The 22,853-nt window shown below is 45.7% G+C and overlaps 2 protein-coding genes across 2 annotated transcripts in view; one reads left to right on the forward strand and one right to left on the reverse strand.

The window, feature by feature from the left end:
- The window catches only part of LOC138664006 (zinc finger protein 182-like), an 82,799-nt gene extending 72,791 nt beyond the window's left edge, over positions 1–10,008 (reverse strand). The window contains exon 1 of the mRNA XM_069750400.1: positions 9,953–10,008. The gene's annotated coding sequence lies outside the window, so the exon portion shown is untranslated. The remainder of the gene's footprint in view (positions 1–9,952) is intronic.
- Positions 1–17,476, forward strand: part of LOC138666612 (uncharacterized) — a 30,362-nt gene extending 12,886 nt beyond the window's left edge. The window contains exons 2-3 of the mRNA XM_069754808.1: positions 15,735–16,183; positions 16,676–17,476. Coding sequence (XP_069610909.1) covers positions 15,735–16,183; positions 16,676–17,476 — 1,250 coding nt within the window. The remainder of the gene's footprint in view (positions 1–15,734; positions 16,184–16,675) is intronic.
- Positions 17,477–22,853: the final 5,377 nt, after the last annotated feature.

Consider the following 22,853-nt stretch of genomic DNA (forward strand, 5'->3'; position numbering starts at 1 on the left):
CTCAAACTGACTTCAAATGTGAGGTGGTCCCTAAAAAAAATGGTTTTGTAAATTTCGTTGTAAAAATGACAAATCGCTGGTCAAATTTTAACCCTTATAACTTCCTAACAAAAAAAAATTTTGTTTCCAAAATTGTGCTGATGTAAAGTAAACATGTGGGAAATGTTATTTATTAACTATTTTGTGTCACATATCTCTCTGGTTTAACAGAATAAAAATTCAAAATGTGAAAATTGCGAAATTTTCAAAATTTTCGCCAAATTTCCGTTTTTATCACAAATAAACGCAGAATTTATTGACCTAAATTTACCACTAACATGAAGCCCAATATGTCACGAAAAAACAATCTCAGAACCGCTAGGATCCGTTGAAGCGTTCCTGAGTTATTACCTCATAAAGGGACACTGGTCAGAATTGCAAAAAACGGCAAGGTCTTTAAGGTCAAAATAGGCTGGGTCATGAAGGGGTTAAAGACAGGTCTGTAGTTAGCAGTGCAGTTCTGGACCAGAGATGGCTTTTTAAGTAAAGGGGTTATGATGGCATGTTTAAATGAGGAGGGAAAGATACCTGAAGAAAGAGAGAGGTTAAATATTTTAGTCAGGTGAGTGGTGACCACTGGTGAGAGAGACTGCAGGAGATGTGAAGGAATAGGGTCACTGTTGCACGTTGTAGGCCGAGCAGAAGCGAGGAGCTTGGAAACTTCTTCTGAAACAGGCTCAAAGATGTCTAGTGAGCTTAAGGTGCGGCAGGTAAGGGGATCCAGGCACTGAGGAGATTGGGCTGAGATATCCTGATGGATGTGGTTGATTTTTTCTAGGAAATAACTGGCCAGATTGTCCATAAGCGGCTGGGTATTAATGGTACGTGTATTCTGATAAGTGTGGGAAGTGGGGGTGTCCCGGGTGAGGAGACAATTCTTGACAGAGAAGGAAAGAAAGTTGTGGTCCGAAAGATGGAGAGGGAGTTAGTAAAGTCATGCAGCGAGCTGGGACAGGAGAATTTTTTTTTTTTGTTAGGGAGTTATAAGGGGTAGAAGTTGACCAGCAATTTCTCATTTTTACAACACCATTTTTTTAGGGACTACATCACATTTAAAGTCACTTTGAGGGGTCAATATAATAGAAAATACGCAAGTGTGATACCATTCTAAAAACTGCACCCCTCAGGTATTTCATAGGAATTTTTGCAATGTTTAAAAAAAATGAACATTTAACATTTTTTCACAAAAAATTTACTTCAGCTCCAATTTGTTTTATTTTAACAAAGGTAACAGGAGAAATTGGACCCCAAAAGTTGTACAATTTGTTCCGAGTATGCTGATACCCCATATGTGGGGGTAAACCACTGTTTGGGTGCATGGCAGAGCTCGGAAGGGAAGGAGCGCCATTTGACTTTTCAATGCAAAATTGAATGGAATTGAGATAGGACGCCATGTCGCGTTTGGAGAACCCCTGATGTGTCTAAACATTGAAACCCCCCACAAGCAACACCATTTTGGAAAGTAGACCCCCTAAGGAAATTATCTAGAAGTGTGGTGAGCACTTTGACCCACCAAGTGCTTCACAGAAGTTTATAATGCAGAATCGTAAAAATAAAAAAATCATATTTTTTCACAAAAATTATCTTTTCGCCCCCAATTTTTTATTTTCCCAAGGGTAAGAGAAGAAATTGGACCCCAAAATTTGTTGTCCAATTTGCCCTGAGTGCGATGATACACCATATACGGGGGGAAACCACCGTTTGGGCGTGTGGGAGGGCTCGGAAGTGAAGGAGCGCCATTTGGAATGCAGACTAAAGGTACCGTCACACTTAGCGACGCTGCAGCGATACCGACAACGATCCGGATCGCTGCAGCGTCGCTGTTTGGTCGCTGGAGAGCTGTCACACAGACAGCTCTCCAGCGACCAACGATCCCGAGGTCCCCGGTAACCAGGGTAAACATCGGGTAACTAAGCGCAGGGCCGCGCTTAGTAACCCGATGTTTACCCTGGTTACCAGCGTAAAAAAACAAACAGTACATACTTACATTCAGCTGTCTGTCCCTTGCCTTCTGGTTCCTGCACTGACTGCTGGCCGTAAAGTGAAAGTGAAAGCACAGCACAGCAGTGAGTCACACAGCGGTGACTCACCGCTGTGGCTGTGCTCTGCTTTCACTTTACGGCCAGCAGTCAGTGCAGGAACCAGACGGCAAGGGACAGACAGCTGAATGTAAGTATGTACTGTTTGTTTTTTTACGCTGGTAACCAGGGTAAACATCGGGTTACTAAGCGCGGCCCTGCGCTTAGTTACCCGATGTTTACCCTGGTTACCAGTGAAGACATCGCTGAATCGGTGTTACACACGCTGATTCAGCGATGTCTGCGGGGAGTCCAGCGACAAAATAAAGTTCTGGACTTTCTTCCCCGACCAGCGACAGCACAGCAGGGGCCTGATCGCTGCTGCCTGTCACACTGGACGATATCGCTAGCGAGGACGCTGCAACGTCACGGATCGCTAGCGATATCGTCTAGTGTGACAGTACCTTTAGATGGAATGGTCTGCAGGTGTCACATTGCGTTTGCAGAGCCCATAATGTACCTAAACAGTAGAAACACCCCACAAGTGACCCCATATTGAAAACTAGACCCCCAAAGGAACTTATCTATATGTGCTGTGAGAACTTTGAACCCCCAAGTGTTTCACTACAGTTTATAACACAGAGCTGTGAAAATAAAAAATCATTTTTTTTCCCACAAAAATGATTTTTTAGTCCCCCAAATTTTTATTTTCCCAAGGGTAACCAGAGAAATTGGACCCCAAAAGTTGTTTTCCTATTTGTCCTGAGTACGCTGATTCCCCATATGTTTGGGTAAACCCCTGTTTTGGCACACGGGAGAGCTCGGAAGGGAAGGAGCACTGTTTTACTTTTTCAATGCAGAATTGGCTGGAATTGAGATTGGACGCCATGTCGCATTTGGAGAGCCCCTGATGTGTTTAAACAGTGGAAACCTCCCAATTCTAACTGAAACCCTAACCCAAACACACCCCTAACCCAAATCCCAACCCTAACCATAACCCTAACCACACTCCTAACCCGAACATGCCCCTAACCCTAATCCCAACCACACCCCTAACCCCAACACACCCCTAACCCTAATCTCAACCCTAACCACACCCCTAACTCAACACACCCCAACCCTAATCCCAACCATAATCCTAACCACACCCCTAACCCTGACACACCCTTAACCCTAATCCCAACCATAAATGTAATCCAAACACTAACTTTAGCCCCAACCCTAACTTTAGCCCCAACCCTAACTGTAGCCCCAACCCTAACTTTAGCCCCAACCCTAACCCTAACTTTAGCCCCAACCCTAACTTTAGCCCCAACCCTAACTCTAACGGGAAAATGGAAATAAATACACTTTTTTAATGTTATTATTTTTCCCTAAATAAGGGGGTGATGAAGGGGGGTTTGATTTACTTTTATAGCAGGATTTTTAGCAGATTTTTATGATTGTCAGCTGTCACACACTAAAAGATGCTTTTCATTGCAAAAAATAGTTTTTGCGTCTCCGCATGTTGAGAGCTATAATTTTTCCATATTTTGGTCCACAGAGTCATGTGAGGTCTTGTTTTTTGCGGAACGAGTTGACATTTTTATTGGTACCATTTTCGGGCACGTGACATTTTTATATCGCCTTTTATTCCGGTTTTTGTGAGGCAGAATGACCATAAACCAGCAATTCATGAATTTCTTTTGGGGGGGCATTTATACCGTTCCACGTATGATAAAAATGATAAAGCAGTTATTTATATCATTATTTTAGGTTTTGGCGCTTTTATACAATAAAAACTATTTTATATAAAAAATAATTATTTTTGCATCGCTTTATTCTCAGGACTATAACTTTTTTATTTTTTCACTGATGCTGTATGGAGGCTCGTTTTTTGCGGGACAAGATGAAGTTTTCAGCAGTACCATGGTTATTTATATCTGTCTTTTTGATCGCATGTTATTCCAACTTTTTGGTTGGCAGTATGATAAAGTGTTGTTTTTTGCCTCGTTTTTTTTTTTTACGGTGTTCGCTGAAGGGGTTAATTAGTGGGTCAGTTTTATAGGTCGGGTCATTTTGGATGCAGCGATACTAAATATGTGTACTATGTGTTTTTTTTTATTTAGATAAAGAAATGTATTTATTGGAACAGTATTTTTTTTATTATTTAGGAAGTTTTTATTTTTTTTATTTTTACACATGTAATTTTTTTTTTTCTTTGTCCCAGTGTGGGACATCTTGTTATAGTGTCAGATCGTTGATCTGACACTTTCCACAGCACTGTGTCAGATCAGCGATCTGACAGGCAGAGCTGCAGGCTTGCCGGCACCTACTCTGTGCAGGCGCTTGCAAGCCACCTCCCTTCAGGACCCGGAAGGAGCCCTGCGGCCATTTTTAATCTGGGGCCTGCAAGGAGGAGGATGTAGGAGACCCTCTGAACAACGCAATCACACGCGTTGTTCCGAGGGTCTCAAGGAAGCACGCTGGAAGCCCCCTCTCTGCGCGATGCTTCCCTATGCCGTCGGAACGCTGCGATCATGTTTGAATGCCGTGTTCCGGGGATTAATGTGCTGGGAGAGGTCCGTGACCGCTCCTGGCACATAGTACCGGATGTCAGCTCTGATAATCAGCTGACACTCGGCAGCGATCGGCCGCGTTCCCCCCGTGAGCATGGCTGATCGCCTATGACGTACTATCCCATCCCTGGGAATTAAGTCCCAGGTCACCTTGACTGGATAGTACGTCATATGGGATTAAGGGGTTAAAGCAGAAACTAAAAAGAGAGAAAAAAAAAAGAAAACCACCACAGGAGTGATGGATTAAATACCATGACAAAATCTTACTAGTTACGATTCAGTACACACTTGTCAGTCAACACACAAACGGATGATGGGTTAAGTACCATGAAAAAAATCTTGCTAGTTATGATTCAGTTCACACTTGTTAGTCAGCAAACAAAACGGATGATGGGTTAAATACCATGAAAAAAATCTTGCTAGTTATGATTCAGTTCACACTTGTCAGTCAGCACACAAACGGATGATGGGTTAAATACCTGTGTGAAGAAGAGAAGAGATGAACATCAGCTTCAATGCCATTGTCTAACTGCCAAGCACTTTATCCTGTTGCACTTAATATCTGTTGCACGCGTGACCCCGCACGCGTGCTATCCCAGCCAGAGCTAAATATATATGAAAATGTCATATATAAAATCTTATACATAATCATATATAAAATAAATCTTTATTAAGTTATCTCTTGCAAGCCGCTAAAACAGTGCTTCCCTGTCAATGGAATTCGATTACCCCCTCTACTATGAACGAGTGGTTTGCTGAAACAGCCTTGAACCACCATATGAAAACATTCATCGCTCAGACTCAATTTGAAAAGAACAATACGGCCCTTAACCCCTTTACCCCCAAGGGTGGTTTGCACGCTAATGACCGGGCCAATTTTTACAATTCTGACCACTGTCCCTTTATGAGGTTATAACTCTGGAACGCTTCAACGGATCCCAGTGATTCTGACAATGTTTTCTCGTGACATATTGTACTTCATGATAGTGGTAAAAATTCTTTGATATTACCTGCGTTCATTTGTGAAAAAAACGGAAATTTGGCGAAAATTTCGCAATTTTCCAAATTTGAATTTTTATGCAATTAAATCACAGAGATATATCACACAAAATACATAATAAGTAACATTTCCCACATGTCTACTTTACATCAGCACAATTTTGGAACCTAATTTTTTTTTTGTTAGGGAGTTATAAGGGTTAAAAGTTGACCAGCAATTTCTCATTTTTACAACACCATTTTTTTTTAGGGACCACATCTCATTTGAAGTCATTTTGAGGGGTCTATATGATAGAAAGTACCCAAGTGTGACACCATTCTAAAAACTCCACACCTCAAGGTGCTCAAAACCACATTCAAGAAGTTTATTAACCCTTCAGGTGCTTCACAGGAATTTTTGGAATGTTTAAATAAAAATGAACATTTAACTTTTTTTCACAAAAAATTTACTTCAGCTCCAATTTGTTTTATTTTACCAAGGGTAACAGGAGAAAATGGACCCCAAAAGTTGTTTTACAATTTGTCCTAAGTACACCGATACCACATATGTGGGGGTAAACCACTGTTTGGGCGCATGGCAGAGCTCGGAAGGGAAGGAGCGCCATTTGACTTTTCAATGCAAAATTGACTGGAATCGAGATGGGACACCATGTTGCATTTGGAGAGCCCCTGATGTGCCTAAACATTGAAACCCCCCACAAGTGATACCATTTTGGAAAGTAGACCCCCCTAAGGAACTTATTTAGAGGTGTGGTGAGCACTTTGACCCACCAAGTGCTTCACAGAAGTTTATAATGCAGAACCGTAAAAATAAAAAATCATATTTTTTCACAAAAATTATCTTTTCGCCCCCAATTTTTTATTTTCTCAAGGGTAAGAGAAGAAATTGGACCCCAAAAGTTGTTGTACAATTTGTCCTGAGCACGCTGATACCCCATATGTGGGGTAAACCACTGTTTGGGCGCATGGGAGAGCTCGGAAAGGAAGGAGCGCCGTTTGACTTTTCAATGCAAAATTGACAGGAATTGAGATGGGACGCCATGTTGCGTTTGGAGAGCCCCTGATGTGCCTAAACATTGAAACCCCCCACAAGTGACACCATTTTGGAAAGTAGACCCCCTAAGGAACTTATCTAGATGTGTGGTGAGCGCTTTGACCCACCAAGGGCTTCACAGAAGTTTATAATGCAAAGCCGTAAAAATAAAACAAAAATTTTTTCCCACAAAAATTATTTTTTTAGCCCCCAGTTTTGTATTTTTCAGAGGGTAACAGGAGAAATTGGACCGCAAAATTTGTTGTCCAAATTGCCCTGAGTGCGATGATACACAATATATGGGGGGAACCAACTGTTTGGGCGCATGGGAGGGCTCGGAAGGGAAGGAGCGCCATTTGGAATGCAGACTTAGATGGAAAGGTCTGCAGGCGTCACATTGCGTTTGCAGAGCCCCTAATGAACCTAAAAAGTAGAAACCCCCCGCAAGTGACCCCATATTGGAAACTAGACTCCCCTATGAACTTATCTAGATGTGGTGTGAGAACTTTGAGCCCCCAAGTGTTTCACTACAGTTTATAACGCAGAGCCATGAAAATAAATAATCTTTTTTTTTTCCCACAAAAATTATTTTTTAGCCCCCAGTTTTGTATTTTCCCAAGGGTAACAGGAGAAATTGGACCCCAAAAGTTGTTGTCCTATTTGTCTTGAGTACACTGATACCCCATATGTTGGGGTAAACTCCTGTTTGGGAACACGGGAGAGCTCGGAATGGAAGGAGCACTGTTTTACTTTTTCAACGCAGAATTGGCTGGAATTGAGATCAGACGCCATGTCGCATTTGGAGAGCCCCTGATGTGCCTAAACAGTGGAAACCCCCCAATTATAACTGAAACCCTAATCCAAAGACACCCCTAACCCTAATCCCAACAGTAACCCTAACAACACCTCTAACCCTGACACACCCCTATCCCTAATCCCAACCCTATTCCCAACCGTAAATGTAATATAAACCCTAACCCTAACTTTAGCCCCAACCCTAACTTTAGCCTCAACCCTAACCCTAATGGGAAAATGGAAATAAATACATTTTTTTAATTTTTCCCTAACTAAGGGGGTGATGAAGGGGGGTTTGATTTACTTTTATAGCGGGTTTTTTTTCCAGATTTTTATGATTGGCAGCCGTCACACACTGAAAGACGCTTTTTATTGCAAAAAATATTTTTTGCGTTACCACATTTTGAGAGCTATAATTATTCCATATTTTGGTCCACAGAGTCATGTGAGGTCTTGTTTTTTTGCGGGATGAGTTGTCGTTTTTATTGGTAACATTTTCGGGCACGTGACATTTTTTGATCACTTTTTATTCCGATTTTTGAGAGGCAGAATGACCAAAAACCACCTATTCATGAATTTCTTTTGGGGGAGGCGTTTATACCGTTTTGCGTTTGGTAAAATTGATAAAGCAGTTTTATTCTTCGGGTCAGTACGATTACAGCGACACCTCATTTATATCATTTTTTTTATGTTTTGGCGCTTTTATACGATAAAAACTATTTTATAGAAAAAATAATTATTTTTGCATCGCTTTATTCTGAGGACTATAACTTTTTTATTTTTTTGCTGATGATGCTGTATGGCGGCTCGTTTTTTGCGGGACAAGATGACGTTTTCAGCGGTACCATGGTTATTTATATCTGTCTTTTTGATAGCGTGTTATTCCACTTTTTGTTCGGCAGTATGATAATAAAGCGTTTTTTGCCTCTTTTTTTTTTTTTTTCCTTATGGTGTTTACTGAAGGGGTTAACTAGTGGGACAGTTTTATAGGTTGGGTCGTTACGGACGCGGCGATACTAAATATGTGTACTTTTATTGTTTTTTTTAATTTAGATAAAGAAATGAATTTATGGGAATAATATATTTTTTTTTTTCATTATTTAGGAATTTTTTTATTTATTTTTTTTTTACACGTGTGGAAATTTTTTTTTTTTCCTTTTTTACTTTGTCCCAGGGGGGGACATCACAGATCAGTGATCTGACAGTTTGCATAGCACTTTGTCAGATCACCGATCTGACTTACAGCACTGCAGGCTTCACAGTTGCTGCGAGGGTCTCAGGGAAGCCCGCAGGGAGCCCCCTCCCTGCACGATGCTTCCCTGTACCGCCGGCACACCGCGATCATGTTTGATCCCCCCCGCCCCCCCGCGGTGTGTCGGGGGCTAATGTGCCGGGGGGCTAATGTGCTGTGGGGACATTATACTGAGGGGGGGATGGCGGCACTGTGGGGACATTATACTGTGTGGGGGATGGCGGCACTGTGGGGACATTATACTGTGTGGGGGGATGGAGGCACTGTGGGGACATTATACTGTGTGTGAGGGGGATGGCAGCACTGTGGGGACATTATACTGTGTGGGGGGATGGCAGTACTGTGGGGACATTTTACTGTGTGGGGGGATGGCTGCACTGTGGGGACATTATACTGTGTGGGGGGGATGGCGGCACTGTGGGGACATTATACTGTGTGGGGGGGATGGCGGCACTGTGGGGACATTATACTGTGTGGGGGGATGGTGGCACTGTGGGGACATTATACTGTGTGGGGGGGATGGCGGCACTGTGGGGACATTATACTGTGTGGGGGGGATGGCGGCACTGTGGGACATTATATTGTGTGTGGGGGGATGGCGGCACTGTGGGGACATTATACTGTGTGTGGGGGGATGGCGGTACTGTGGGAACATTATACTGTGTGGGGGGGATGGTGGCACTGTGTAGACATTATACTGTGTGGGGGGATGGCGGCACTGTGGGGACATTATACTGTGTGGGGGATGGCGGCACTGTGGGGACATTATACTGTGTGGGGGGATGGTGGTACTGTGGGGACATTATACTGTGTGGGGGGATGGCGGCACTGTGGGGACATTATACTGTGTGGGGGATGGCGGCACTGTGGGAACATTATACTGTGTATGGGGGGATGGCGGCACTGTGGGGACATTATACTGTGTGGGGGGGATGGCGGCACTGTGGGGACATTATACTGTGTGTGGGGGGATGGCGGCACTGTGGGGACATTATACTGTGTGTGGGGGGATGGCGGCACTGTGGGGACATTATACTGTGTGTGGGGGGATGGCGGCACTGTGGGGACATTATACTGTGTGTGGGGGGATGGCAGCACTGTGGGGACATTATACTGTGTGTCTGACAGGGGCGCTGTACTACAGGAGCAATATCTGTTTCCTGACTTCCGGTTCTTCATAGTTGGGTCGTATGTATCTATCAGAGGAGAGGGGAGAAAGCGTTATAGCTCTTAGTAATGGGGAATCTCCAGCACCTACCTCCACCTGCAGAGCCAAATACTAGCTCTATTGTAGAGGCGAAATCCAAGAGGTCTGAAGGACCTTTGCTGACGTCATAGTCATGTGACGGGATGATGTCACCGGAAGGGGCGGGGTCTCCGTCAGTCCACAGTGAAGACCCGAGAGTAGGGAGTCATGTTATTGCTGAGGGCGGCTGGAGAAAAGAGAGCTCGGAGATGAGGGGCTGCACACTGGACCCTTGTACAGGAGGCCGAAGTTGGTTTCTTATTCAGCAGTTTTTTCTTTTATGTTTTTTATAGGTTTAACAACAAATAATCATCACAATAATAACATACAATGCAGTGAGGAGCGCTGATGTGAATACAGTTAAAAACAGCTACGAAAATTATAAAACTGGCACTGGACTGCGGAGAAGGGGGTGATGCGGGGCTGTGCAGAGAAAGGGGGGTGAAGTGGGGCTGTGCGGCGAAGCAGGGGTGATGTGGGGCTGTGCGGAGAAGGGGGTGATGTGGGGCTGTGCGGAGAAGGGGGTGAAGGGCTGTGCGGCGAAGCAGGGGTGATGTGGGGCTGTGCGGAGAAAGGGGGTGATGTGGGGCTGTGTGGAGAAAGGTGGGTGAAGTGGGGCTGTGCGGCGAAGCAGGGGTGATGTGGGGCTGTGCGGAGAAAGGGGGGTGATGTGGGGCTGTGCGGAGAAAGGGGGGTGAAGTGGGGCTGTGCGGCGAAGCAGGGGTGATGTGGGGCTGTGCGGAGAAAGGGGGTGATGTGGGGCTGTGTGGAGAAAGGTGGGTGATGGGCTGTGCGGAGAAAGGGGGGTTGATGAGGGGCTGTGCGGAGAAGGGGTGATGTGAGGCTGTGCGGAGAAAGGGGGGGTAATGTGGGCTGTACGGAGAAAGGGGGTTATGGCCTTTGAAGAGAAAGGGGGGTTGATATGGGGCTGTGCGGAGAAAGGGGGGGTGATGTGGGGCTGTGTGGAGAAAGGGGGGGTGATGTGTGGGCTGTGCAGAGAAAAGGGGGTGATGTGGGGCTGGGCAGAGAAAGGGGTGTGATATGGAGCAGTGCAGGGAAAGGGGGGTTGATGTGGGGCTGTACAGAGAAAGGGGGGTTGATGTGGGACTGCGGAGAAAGGGGGAGTGATGCGGGGCTGTGCGGAGAAGGGGGTGATGCGGGGCTGTGCGGAGAAGGGGGTGAAGTGGGGCTGTGCGGCAAAGCAGGGGTGATGTGGGGCTGTGCAGAGAAAGCGGGGGTGATGTGGGGCTGTGCAGAGAAAGGGGGGGTGATGTGGGGCTGCGCGGAGAAAGGGGGGTGATGTGGGGCTGTATGGAGAAATGGGAGATGTGTGGCTGTGCAGGGAAGAGGGTCTTGAGGAGGAGGGGGTCTGTGCGGAGAAGGGGGAGATGCAACTCCCTTGCAGATAAAATAGAAAAAAAAAACAGCTTGCTCTAGGCGCACAGAAGCACGGATTCCCTGGGACCAAATGTAAATTAAATGTAAAGAAAATCCAGCTTATAGGAAATCACTAAATTTATTGAACAATAGATAAAATATGAAAATATGCTAAATTGCAGAGTCAGCATAGCAACGCGATTCAGACGCACATGACTTCATTTCTATGCTGTCTCTGCAATTTAGCATGCTTTCATTTTTTAGCTATTTTCCAGTAAATTTTCGAATTTCTAAGAAACTGGATTTTCTTCACATTTGTAACTCCCTTGTGGCTGTCAGGAAGTGGGTCATGTCACTCTAGTGAGGCTGCATGTTGGTGAGACTGTGGTGGGAGGGTACTGTCACTCTCGTGCTTTTTGTTTTTGTTACTTATCTCTAACGTGGCTTAGGCTACTTTCACACTAGCGTCGGATTCGGCCCGTCGCATTGCGTCGGGCCGAGATTCCGACGCCAGCGTTTGTTGTGCCGCACAACGGGTGCAGCGGATGCATTTCTCCGGCGCATCCGCTGCCCCATTGTGAGGTGGGGGCGGAGTTCCGGCCGCGCATGCGCGGTCGGAAAAAGCGGTCCGTCGGCTGCAAAACATTTAACGTTTTTTGCTCCCGGCGGTCCGCCACAACAAGGTGCAACCGTCGCAAGACAGTTGCGACGTGTGTCAATACGTCGCAATGCGTCGGTAATGTAACTCTATGGGGCAAAAACGCATCCTGCAAACAACTTTGCAGGATGCGTTTTTTCCCCTAAACGACGCATTGCGACGTATTAAAAAAAACACCACTGTGAAAGTAGCCTTAGTTCTACATACTGATTTGCAAAGTTTATTGTTATAGACTTGTATGTATAAACATAGTTCTATCTTTCTCCTTTTTGTTAGATTTATTTATTTGTGTTTTTAATAAAACTGAGATTTATGGCTTGAATTTTCATTTCTACAGTGATAAAGCTCACAGTATGGTCACACATTGCAATTTGTTGGGCAAACGCACTAAATCTACCCACCCTCACCTACTGTATTCTCACCCATCCCTTGTAGATTGTGAGCCTTCGCGGGCAGGGTCCTCTCTCCTCCTGTACCAGTTATGACTTGTATTGTTTAAGATTATTGTACTTGTTTTTATTATGTATACCCCTCCTCACATGTAAAGCGCCATGGAATAAATGGCGCTATAACAATAAATAATAATAATAAATCGTTCAGATCTTGCTGACAATTTATTTCCTGTCCTCAGGAGCATTTAAGATATTTTTAAGACTAGAAGAGGCATTTTTTTGAAGTAGAAAATTGGGGTTTGTCTTATAGTCCAAATATAGCTTACGAGTGGGGGGTGGGGTGGTCACAGGATGCAAGATCCCTGCTGCAGGAAGCCAGCGGCAGAAGTGGGACGAGGCTGCCGGTCGTTAGCCGAGATCCCAATCTGCACATTCGCCGCTGGAGGCGGCCATCTTCCTGAAGCCCACCATCGGGAAATCGATCCACTCCGCTCTCACTGATGGGACACCCCCTCCTCCCACCCAGGGCCTGCAGCATCACCCCACCACCGCTGGTTTCCCTCCAGTGTATGTCGGCCTTTCGTGGCCACTTGCCATTCTCTGTAACCCATACAGCCTGGTCAGCTGTAGAAGTCATATAGGACTTTTTATATGGATTTTTATTAAAGGGCCATCAGTTGCTAAGGGTTTGACTGCTGTGCCCCCCCTGCTCCAAAGGACAGGCTCTGACAGAGGTTACACTACATATTTTAAAGGGGTCTAAAAATGCTCCTCTTAATTTTGAAGAGTATTTTTAGCCAAAAAGGACATAATTTGCAGTAACTCCAATCTATGTACATAGTACACATTGGACCGGGGCATAGTGCAGCACGCTGGAGATCCGGCTCTCTGGCTGGCTCGTGGACCTGAAAACAGGCCCACGGGTTTCACCATTTGATTGACCTGTCAACGACCAAAGCTGCCAACGTCCAGAAATTCCAGAACAGTCTATGAAAATATGGATTCTTTTCCCCAGTCTGTAAAAAAAATTTGACGTGTCCATTTTGCGTTTTTTTTTTTTAGTCTGTGTGCATTCATTCAGGATTTTTTGCGTTTTTTTTCATGGTTTTTCGCTATAAAACTGCAAAAAAACGCATAGATTAAGCATCCTATTATTAGAATGCAATCCGCAATTTTTGTGCACATGTTGCGGTCTTTTCCACGGCGGAATCGCATTCTGGAAAAAATGCAGCATGTTCATTCTTTGTGCGGAATCGCGGGGATTCCGCACACATAGGAATGCAGTGATCCGCTTACTTTCCGCATGTGGCTATGCCCACCATGCGGGAAGTAAGCGGATCATGTGCGGTTGGTACCCAGGGTGGAGGATAGGAACCATATACCTGTAAAAAAAAAGAACCATATACCTGTAACAAAAAAGAATTAAAATAATAAATCATGATATTCTCACCTTCCGGCGGCCCCGGCAGCCTTCCTGCTCCTTGCGATGCTTCCGTTCCCAGGGATGCTTTGCAGCAAGGTGAGAATATCACGATTGTTTTTTTTTTTTAACATTAGATCTTTTTACTATTGATGCTGCATAGACAGCATCAATAGTAAAAAGTTGGTCACACTTGTCAAACACTATGTTTGATAAGTGTGACCAACCTGTCAATCAGTTTTTTAAGTGATGCGACAGAAAGCTTGGAAAACGCTAGCATTCTGCCAGCTAATTACGCTTGCAAAAACGCTAGTGTTTAGCGGGAATATGCATGCCAATTCCGCATGTGCTTTACCCGCGGCACAGTTGCGGAATTTCAGTGGCAATTCCAGATGTGTGCACATAGCCTTAAAGCTGAAGAAACTTATGCAGATAATTTTGAGTAATTCTCATAATTTTACCCAATATATAGTGGAGGAGGCCAACAGGCCCCACCATATCAGGTAACACCTACCACTGCACCTCTGTCTTCCTTCAGGCTCCTGGCTACTATGTGATACAGGTAACCTCTCTCTCCATACTTGATTTTTAATCGAGTTACTTTGTACTGTCTCTTGTTACCTGACTCCTTACAGTCTTGTTCTCTTACAAGATTTCACTTTCCCTACTTTCTCTGGACAGATAACATTCACTTTTTATCTACTTATTTCCCTGTTAGGGTACCGTCACACAGTGGCACTTTGGTCGCTACGACGGCACGATCCGTGACGTTCCAGCGATATACTTAAGGTACTGTCACACTACGCGACGCTGCAGCGATACCGACAACGATCCGGATCGCTGCAGCGTCGCTGTTTGGTCGCTGGAGAGCTGTTACACAGACCGCTCTCCAGCGACCAACGATCCCGAGGTCCCCGGTAACCAGGGTAAACATCGGGTTACTAAGCGCAGGGCCGCGCTTAGTAACCCGATGTTTACCCTGGTTACCAGCGTAAAAGTAAAAAAAAAAACAAACACTACATACTTACCTTCCGCTGTCTGTCCCTCGGCGCTCTGCTTCTCTGCCCTGTGTAAGCACAGCGGCCGGAAAGCAGAGTGGTGACGTTACCCTGGTTACCAGCGAAGACATCGCTGAATCGGAGTCACACACGCCGATTCAGCGATGTCAGAAGGAAGTCCAGCGACGAAATAAAGTGCTGGACTTTCTGCAGCGACCAACGTCATCACAGCAGGATTCTGATCGCTGCTGTGTGTCAAACTGAACGATATCGCTAGCCAGGACGCTGCAACGTCACGGATCGCTAGCGATATCGTTTAGTGTGACGGTACCTTAACGATCTCGCTGTGTCTAACACGCAGCAGCGATCAGGGACCCCGCAGAGAATCGTACGTCGTAGCACATCGTTTGAAACTTTCTTTCGTCGTCAAATGTCCCGCTGTGGCGGCATGATCGCATCGTGCAACATAGGTGTACACGATATTGTATACGATGTAATGGGTGGAGGAGCTTGATACGTAGGAGCGCCAAATTCTCCACCTCCTGTATACTGATTGGGCGGTACAATACTGTGCGCTCATTCGACAGACGTAGTACTATTGTTCTTGGCCGATAAAACCGGAGCTGTCGAGAGCTGTATTCTTTTCTCTCTGGAGCAGAAACAGAACTCCTAAATCCCCTGGATTCCCTGGACTTTAAACTACAGACTTTTACCGCAAGAGGTATATACAACGCTACAGCGTGGACGATTGTTTCTTATGGAGAGTAGGGTAGGCCAGAGCGCCTCAGGTAGACAGCTGTAGCGTGGCCTATTTTATCCTTTTACAGATCGAGCTGTAGCACGGTGGACTGCCCCGTTTATGCCGGTAGCACCATATATATTTAGATCAATGGTCAAAACATTTTGTTTGTTAGCACGTGTATTTATTGTACATTTGTTTTCTTTTTAGGAAGTATGCTCACTTCCGGTGAGAGGTCTGTCATTGCTGCTGCCCTGGTGTTTGAGGCAGCACGTCTCCTAGAGGAGAGACGTCCAAAACGAAAACGTCGCATGTGGACCCGGAGCTGGCTGCAGAAAAGATCTACATTGTCACACATAGGTCTCATAAGAGAGTTACGTGATAATAACCCTCATGATTTCCGAAACTACCTTAGGATGTCAGAGGAATCCTTCAAGATAATACTTGCTGCTGTTACGCCACTCATACAAAGGCGGGATACGCCGATGCGTGCAGCCGTGCACGTGGATGAAAGGTTGGCGGTGACACTGCGGTTCCTGGCCACAGGAAGGTCTCTTCAGGATTTGCAGTTTTCCGCTGCTGTTTCCAGGCCTTTACTGAGCATTATGATTCCGGAGACATGCGAGGCCATTGTGCAGAGCTTAAGGCATTATATGGAGGTGACTGTATATTTACTACTATTGTTTTTTGCTGCTGTGTTATTTCGATATATTATACTAGCTATTGAACCCGTTCTACGCCCGGGTGGCGAGCATTTATATTGGTATATGGTCTCCATCCTGTCATGAGCTGCTCCATCCTGCGTCCTAATCCTATCATGTGCTGCCCCCATCCTGCGCCCCCGTTCTGACATGTGCTGCTCCCATCCTGCGCCTCCATTCTGACATGTGCTGCTCCCATCCTGCGCCACCGTTCTTTAATTTGCTGCTCCCAGCGTTATATTATAGATTATATTATGTCGATATACTGTTTAGCACCCCTGTCAGTCAGTGAAGCAGTCTGATAAAATGGCTGCCTGCATACTCAGGATTGTTGACTCTGTTTGACTACTCCATACTGCGCGTCAATCACTCTAGGATGTCCACATGAGAGTGTATGTGCACAACAATATATTTTTCCTAATTTGTACATGTTTCCTTTTCATCTTGCAGTTTCCCAAGACGGCGGATGACTGGAAGAGGATTGCTTCCGATTTTGAGCAGCTGTGGCAGTTTCCAAACTGCGGTAGCGCATTGGATGGAAAGCATGTGCGCATCACGCAACCAGCCAACTCTGGATCCCTTTTCTACAACTATAAAGGATATTTCAGTCTGATCCTCATGGCCCTTGTCAATGCGAACAATGAGTTCGTGGATGTGGATGTTGGCATGAATGGTCGAGTCTCCGATGGTGGTGTTTTTGAACACACTTCATTTGGGGAAGGCTTGAGGAACAATCAACTGCAGTTGCCACAAAATGAAGACACAAAAGGGAACCTCAATTTTGTTTTCATCGCTGATGAAGCTTTCCCTCTTCAACCACATCTGCTGAAGCCATTTGCGCAGCGAACACTCACAGTGGAGCGCAGAATCTATAACTACCGGTTGTCTAGGGCCTGTCGTGTGGTTGAAAATGCCTTTGGGATTATGGCGAATCGGTTTAGAGTTTTCCACACAGCTATCAACTTGAGGATGCCATCTATAGACTTTGCGGTTTTGGCATGCTGTGTGCTCCATAACTTCCTGAGACGTCACGATACCAGCTCCTACTCTCCTCCTTCATTTATTGATTCTGTGGACCCAAGAACTGGAGATATTGTGCCCGGGGAATGGCGGACACAAGAAGAAAATTTAGCAGGTCTTCAAGCGCTGGGATCTGGCAGACAGACAGACGATGCAAGGGACTGTCGAGAAAAATACTGCCTGTACTTTAATGGTTCTGGAGCTGTGCCCTGGCAGGATCACACCGTATAAAAACAAACTTTTATGTTTAGCGTTAACTCAACAATATGTATTTTATGCTTTGGTTTCCACAATGTAATAGTTTGAGTAGGCAACTCTCTTTTGTGTAATAAAATTGTATTGTATAACTCCCGTTATTCATGGTTGTTCATTTTATATAAAGTGGTTAACTCCTTAATCCCATATGACGTACTATACCGTCAAGGTGTCCTGGGACTTAATTCCCAGTGATGGGATAGTACGTCATAGCGATAGATCAATTTTGCATTGAAAAGTCAAATGGCGCTCCATCCCTTCCAAGCTCTGCCATGCACCCAAACAATGGTTTACCCACACATATGGGGTATCGGCGTACTCAGGACAAATTGTACAACATCTTTTGGGGTCCATTTTCTCCTGTTACCCTTGGTAAAATAAAACAAATTGGAGCTGAAGTAAATTTTGTGTGCAAAAAAAGGCTAAATGTTCATTTTTATTTTAACCTTTCAAAAATTCCTATTAAACACATGAAGGGTTAATAAACTTCTTGATTGTGGTTTTGAGCACCTTCAGGGGTGCAGTTTTTAGAATGGTGTCACACTTGGGTATTTTCTATCATATAGACCCCCTCAAAATGACTATGTGAGATGTGGTCCCTAAAAAAATGGTGTTGTAAAAATGAGAAATTGCTGGTCAAATTTTAACCCTTATAGCTCCAGAACCATAAAATAATGCGATGACTTTTTTTTTTAACATTATTTGTTTGTTTTTTAACAATTTACATACTAAATATTCAACAACAATAACAAAAAAAAATGTATCTCCTCCCACGGCCCAACAGGTGTCGCAGCGTGCGGCCCTGCTGCTGAACTTGTGCCAGCAGGAGCGCTGCTGTCCGCTCCAGGCGCAGTTGTCTAGCCAGGAGCTCTCGCACGGTGGGCGGTTCTGTGGATAGAAGAGGTTGGAGAACAGACGGTGATTACGCTGCAAATACAGCATGTGTGAACATACCTTTAAATTTACAACACACTCAATTTGGTCCTGTCCCAGAGGGCGAGAAATTTTTTTAATTTTTTTTTTTTAGTTTTTGTTGTCAAATGTGACATCCCGCCGATAACCGCTCCTATTGTCTGTATACTTACGGAGAAGGGACGCCGGTTCTTCATTGCCAGAACCAGAACTGCTAATTTCCCAGCCCTCTTTACTCTGCAAAGTCTCTCATTACTCTGTATGGTACTGCTGACCCCTAGGGTCCACACTATCATATACACATTTTTTCACATGCTGCCACAGAATAAAAAAAGAAAACTCATGAAATAGGCCTGGACAGAAATGATGGTAACCCTGAAAATAATGTGACAAAAGGGACATGTTAAATCAAGGTGTGTCCACTAACAAGCATCCCAGGTGTCTACAATCTTGGAGTCAGTAAGTGGGCCTGTATGTAGGGCTACAGATAGTCACTGTGCTGTTTGGTGACATGGTGTGTATCACACTTCAGGCCGGGGTCACACCTAATGTATAAAAATACAGTCCTTTTTTTACGGCCGAGATACGCAGAAAAGTTCCTGAACAGTGATCCGTATTCAATGCGAGGATGCGATTTTTTTCTCAAAAAAATATCCGTGTGTCATTTTCTCGCCGGCTTGCAAAATGGACATATAATGGATCCATGGGCTCAAATAGTCGAGAAAACATATATACAGTCTATATATATATATATATATATATATATATATATATCTATAATATAACGCTGGGAGCGTCACTCTGTCCGAAGCCTTTATAGACTGCGCAGGCGCAAGCGCCGGCGCAGTCTGGGCCTCACAGAGTGACGCTCCCGGGAGATCGCGGTGTGCGTTCACACTGAACGCACACCGCGATCTCCAACAGAGAAGCAGGGACCGCCAGGAGGGTGAGTATCGGCCATATTCACCTGTACTGCGTTCCACCGCTGAGCGCCGCCATCTTCCCGGTCTTTGGCCTGTGACCTTCAGTTCAGAGGGCGCGATGACGCGCTTAATGCGCGCAGGCGCCGCCCTCTGACTGATCACAGTCACAGCCAGGAGACCGGTAAGATGGCGGCGCCCAGCGCTGGAACGCAGGACAGGTGAATATAGTAAGTGCTGGGGGGGCCTGAGCTGGCGGCGATACCGGCACCTGACCCCCACAGCGTGTCGGTGTCCCCGCCTGCTCAGGCCCCCCAGCACTCGGCGCCGAGCGGGTCAGAGGCAGTATGGGGACGCAGGATGGAGCAGCACATAAGGATGGGGACGCAGGATGGAGCAGCACATAAGGATGGGGACGCAGGATTGAGCAGCACATAAGGATGGGGACGCAGGATGGAGCAGCACATAAGGATGGGGACGCAGGATGGAGCAGCACATAAGGATGGGGACGCAGGATGGAGCAGCACATAACAGGATGGGGACGCAGGATGGAGCAGCACATGACAGGATGGGGACGCAGGATGGAGCAGCACATGACAGGATGGGGACGCAGGATGGAGCAGCACATGACAGGATGGGGACGCAGGATGGGAGCAGCACATCACAGGATGGGAGCAGCGCATCACAGGATGGGGACGCAGGATGGGAGCAGCGCATGACAGGATGGGGACGCAGGATGGGAGCAGCGCATGACAGGATGGGGACGCAGGATGGAGCAGCACATGACAGGATGGGGACGCAGGATGGAGCAGCGCATGACAGGATGGGGACGCAGGATGGAGCAGCACATGACAGGATGGGAACGCAGGATGGAGCAGCGCATGACAGGATGGGGACGCAGGATGGAGCAGCACATGACAGGATGGGGACGCAGGATGGAGCAGCACATAAGGATGGGGACGCAGGATGGAGCAGCACATAAGGATGGGGACGCAGGATGGGAGCAGCACATAACAGGATGGGGACGCAGGATGGAGCAGCACATAACAGGATGGGGACGCAGGATGGAGCAGCACATAAGGATGGGGACTTCCCCTCCACGCCGGGCACAGCTGAGACACGGGAGTGTCAGCACCGGCCCTCCTTGGGAAGTCCCAGCACCAGCGCTAGCACCTATTTAGACACGGCTGTGTCTCTAGCAACGCCGATCGCCTTACAGCGCCCACCGCTGCCCACTTGAAGGGACCACCAGGAGCATCTGCCCTTACTCCTAATCTGACACGGCTGCGTCAGCTCCAAACCTACACAATTTACATGGACTGCTGTATACTTGGGTGCGGTACCCCAAGGATCATTAAGTAAATACCCCTACTCGTGAAATTCCTGGCACACCACTGAGTATAAGTTCCTTTGCCGTTTAACATACCCACAGGCCTTGGGCACAATACCTGGATCTTTACCCATTTAATCACTCTTGCAAAGAGACATTGCTCAGCCCTGAACCCAAGCCTTCCACAGGGCCGTTACCTCATACCAGTGCTATACCTGCACTACCCTGAAACTGAGACGGACTCTGCACTCTAGCGACGTTGTGACCAAGGCTATGCTTTAGCCGAAACGTCAAAATTGACCAGTCGCTTTTTCTTGCATCCACTATCAATAAACTTCCACTTGAGAGCATATCTTCGCTTTGAACGTGTGCAGTGATCTTTATATTCATAAGGATGGGGACGCAGGATGGAGCAGCACATAAGGATGGGGACGCAGGATGGGAGCAGCACATGATAGGATGGGGACGCAGGATGGAGCAGCACATGACAGGATGGGGACGCAGGATGGAGCAGCACATGACAGGATGGGGACGCAGGATGGAGCAGCACATGACAGGATGGGGACGCAGGATGGAGCAGCACATACCAGGATGGAGACCATATACCAATATAAATGCGCGCCACCCGGGCGTAGAACGGGTTCAATAGCTAGTATATATATATATATATATATATATATGTCAGTGAGACACATATATATATGAGTGGAGGAAAGAGGAGACTCTTAAAGAAGAAGTTACAGGTCTGTGAGAGCCAGAAATCTTGATTGATTGTTTCTGACCAAATACTTATTTTCCACCATAATATGCAAATAAAATGTTAAAAAAACAGACAATGTGATTTTCTGGATTTTTTTTTCTCAGTTTGTCTCCCATAGTTGAGGTCTACCTATGATGTAAATTACAGACGCCTCTCATCTTTTTAAGTGGTGGAACTTGCACTATTGCTGACTGACTAAATACTTTTTTGCCCCACTGTATATATATATATATATATATATATATTTATATTTATATTTCATACAGAGCTAGATAGCATAAAAACTGGTAATTCAAATGCCGGCTTTTACTGTCCTTACCAAACAGGACAGGATATGAGACATAGATTACATACAGTAAGCCATTTCATATCCGTTATATTTTTACATATTCCTCCCTAATAATGTTAGTAGTTTGTGTGTGCAAAATTTGGGAACTCTAGGTGTTAAAATAAAGGGTTAAATCATGGAAAAAACTGGCGTGGGCTCCTGCACAATTTTCTCCACCAGAGTGGAAAAGCCAGTGACTGAGGGCAGACATTAATAGCCTAGAGCGGGACCATGGTTATTGGCCCCCCCCAGCTAAAAACATCTGCCCCCAGCCACCCCAGAAAAGGCACATCTGTAAGATGGGCTGTGTTATATACTACATGGCTGCTATATATTATGTGGCTGCTATATACTACGTGGCTGTGCTATATACTACGTGGCTGTCTGTGTTACGTGGGCTGTGCTATATACTATGTGGCTGCTAAATACTATGTGGCTGCTATATACTATGTGGCTGTGTTATATACTACGTGGCTGTGTTATATACTCCGCGGCTGTGTTATATACTACGTGGCTGAGTTATATACTGCGTGGGCTGTGTTATATACTACGTGGCTGTGCATTCTAGAATACCCGATGCGTTAGAATCGGGCTACCATCTAGTCTCTATATAAGATGCTAAATGGCCGTCGTCAGAGCCTGCACACTCCTATCTTCACACCCCTGATCCATGAAGGTTTTGTGACTGAATAAAGGACAAACCATTTTACGGATCTGTGAGAGCTGTCTATTTCTTCTTTGTTATATGGACTGCATTTCAATGTTTCTTCAGAGGAGCACCTGAGATCCGGAGGCTAAGCTTCAATGAGTACACTGCGAGCGTACCTAACACGACCTAGACGCCTCTTCACAGCCTAAGAGCTAACTAGCCCTAAAGATAGAAAATAAAGCCTACCTTGCCTCAGAGAAATTCCCCAAAGGAAAAGGCAGCCCCCCACATATATTGACTGTGAGTTAAGATGAAAGTCACAAACACAGAAATGAAACAGGTTTCAGCAAAGGGAGGCCAGACTTACTAAACAGACTGAGGATAGGAAAGGTATCTTTGCGGTCAGCACAAAAAACTACAAAAAGACCACGCGGAGTGTGCAAAATGACCTCCG

The sequence above is a fragment of the Ranitomeya imitator genome, chromosome 2 (genome assembly GCF_032444005.1).
Source record: "Ranitomeya imitator isolate aRanImi1 chromosome 2, aRanImi1.pri, whole genome shotgun sequence".
Classification (NCBI taxonomy): Eukaryota; Metazoa; Chordata; class Amphibia; order Anura; family Dendrobatidae; genus Ranitomeya; species Ranitomeya imitator.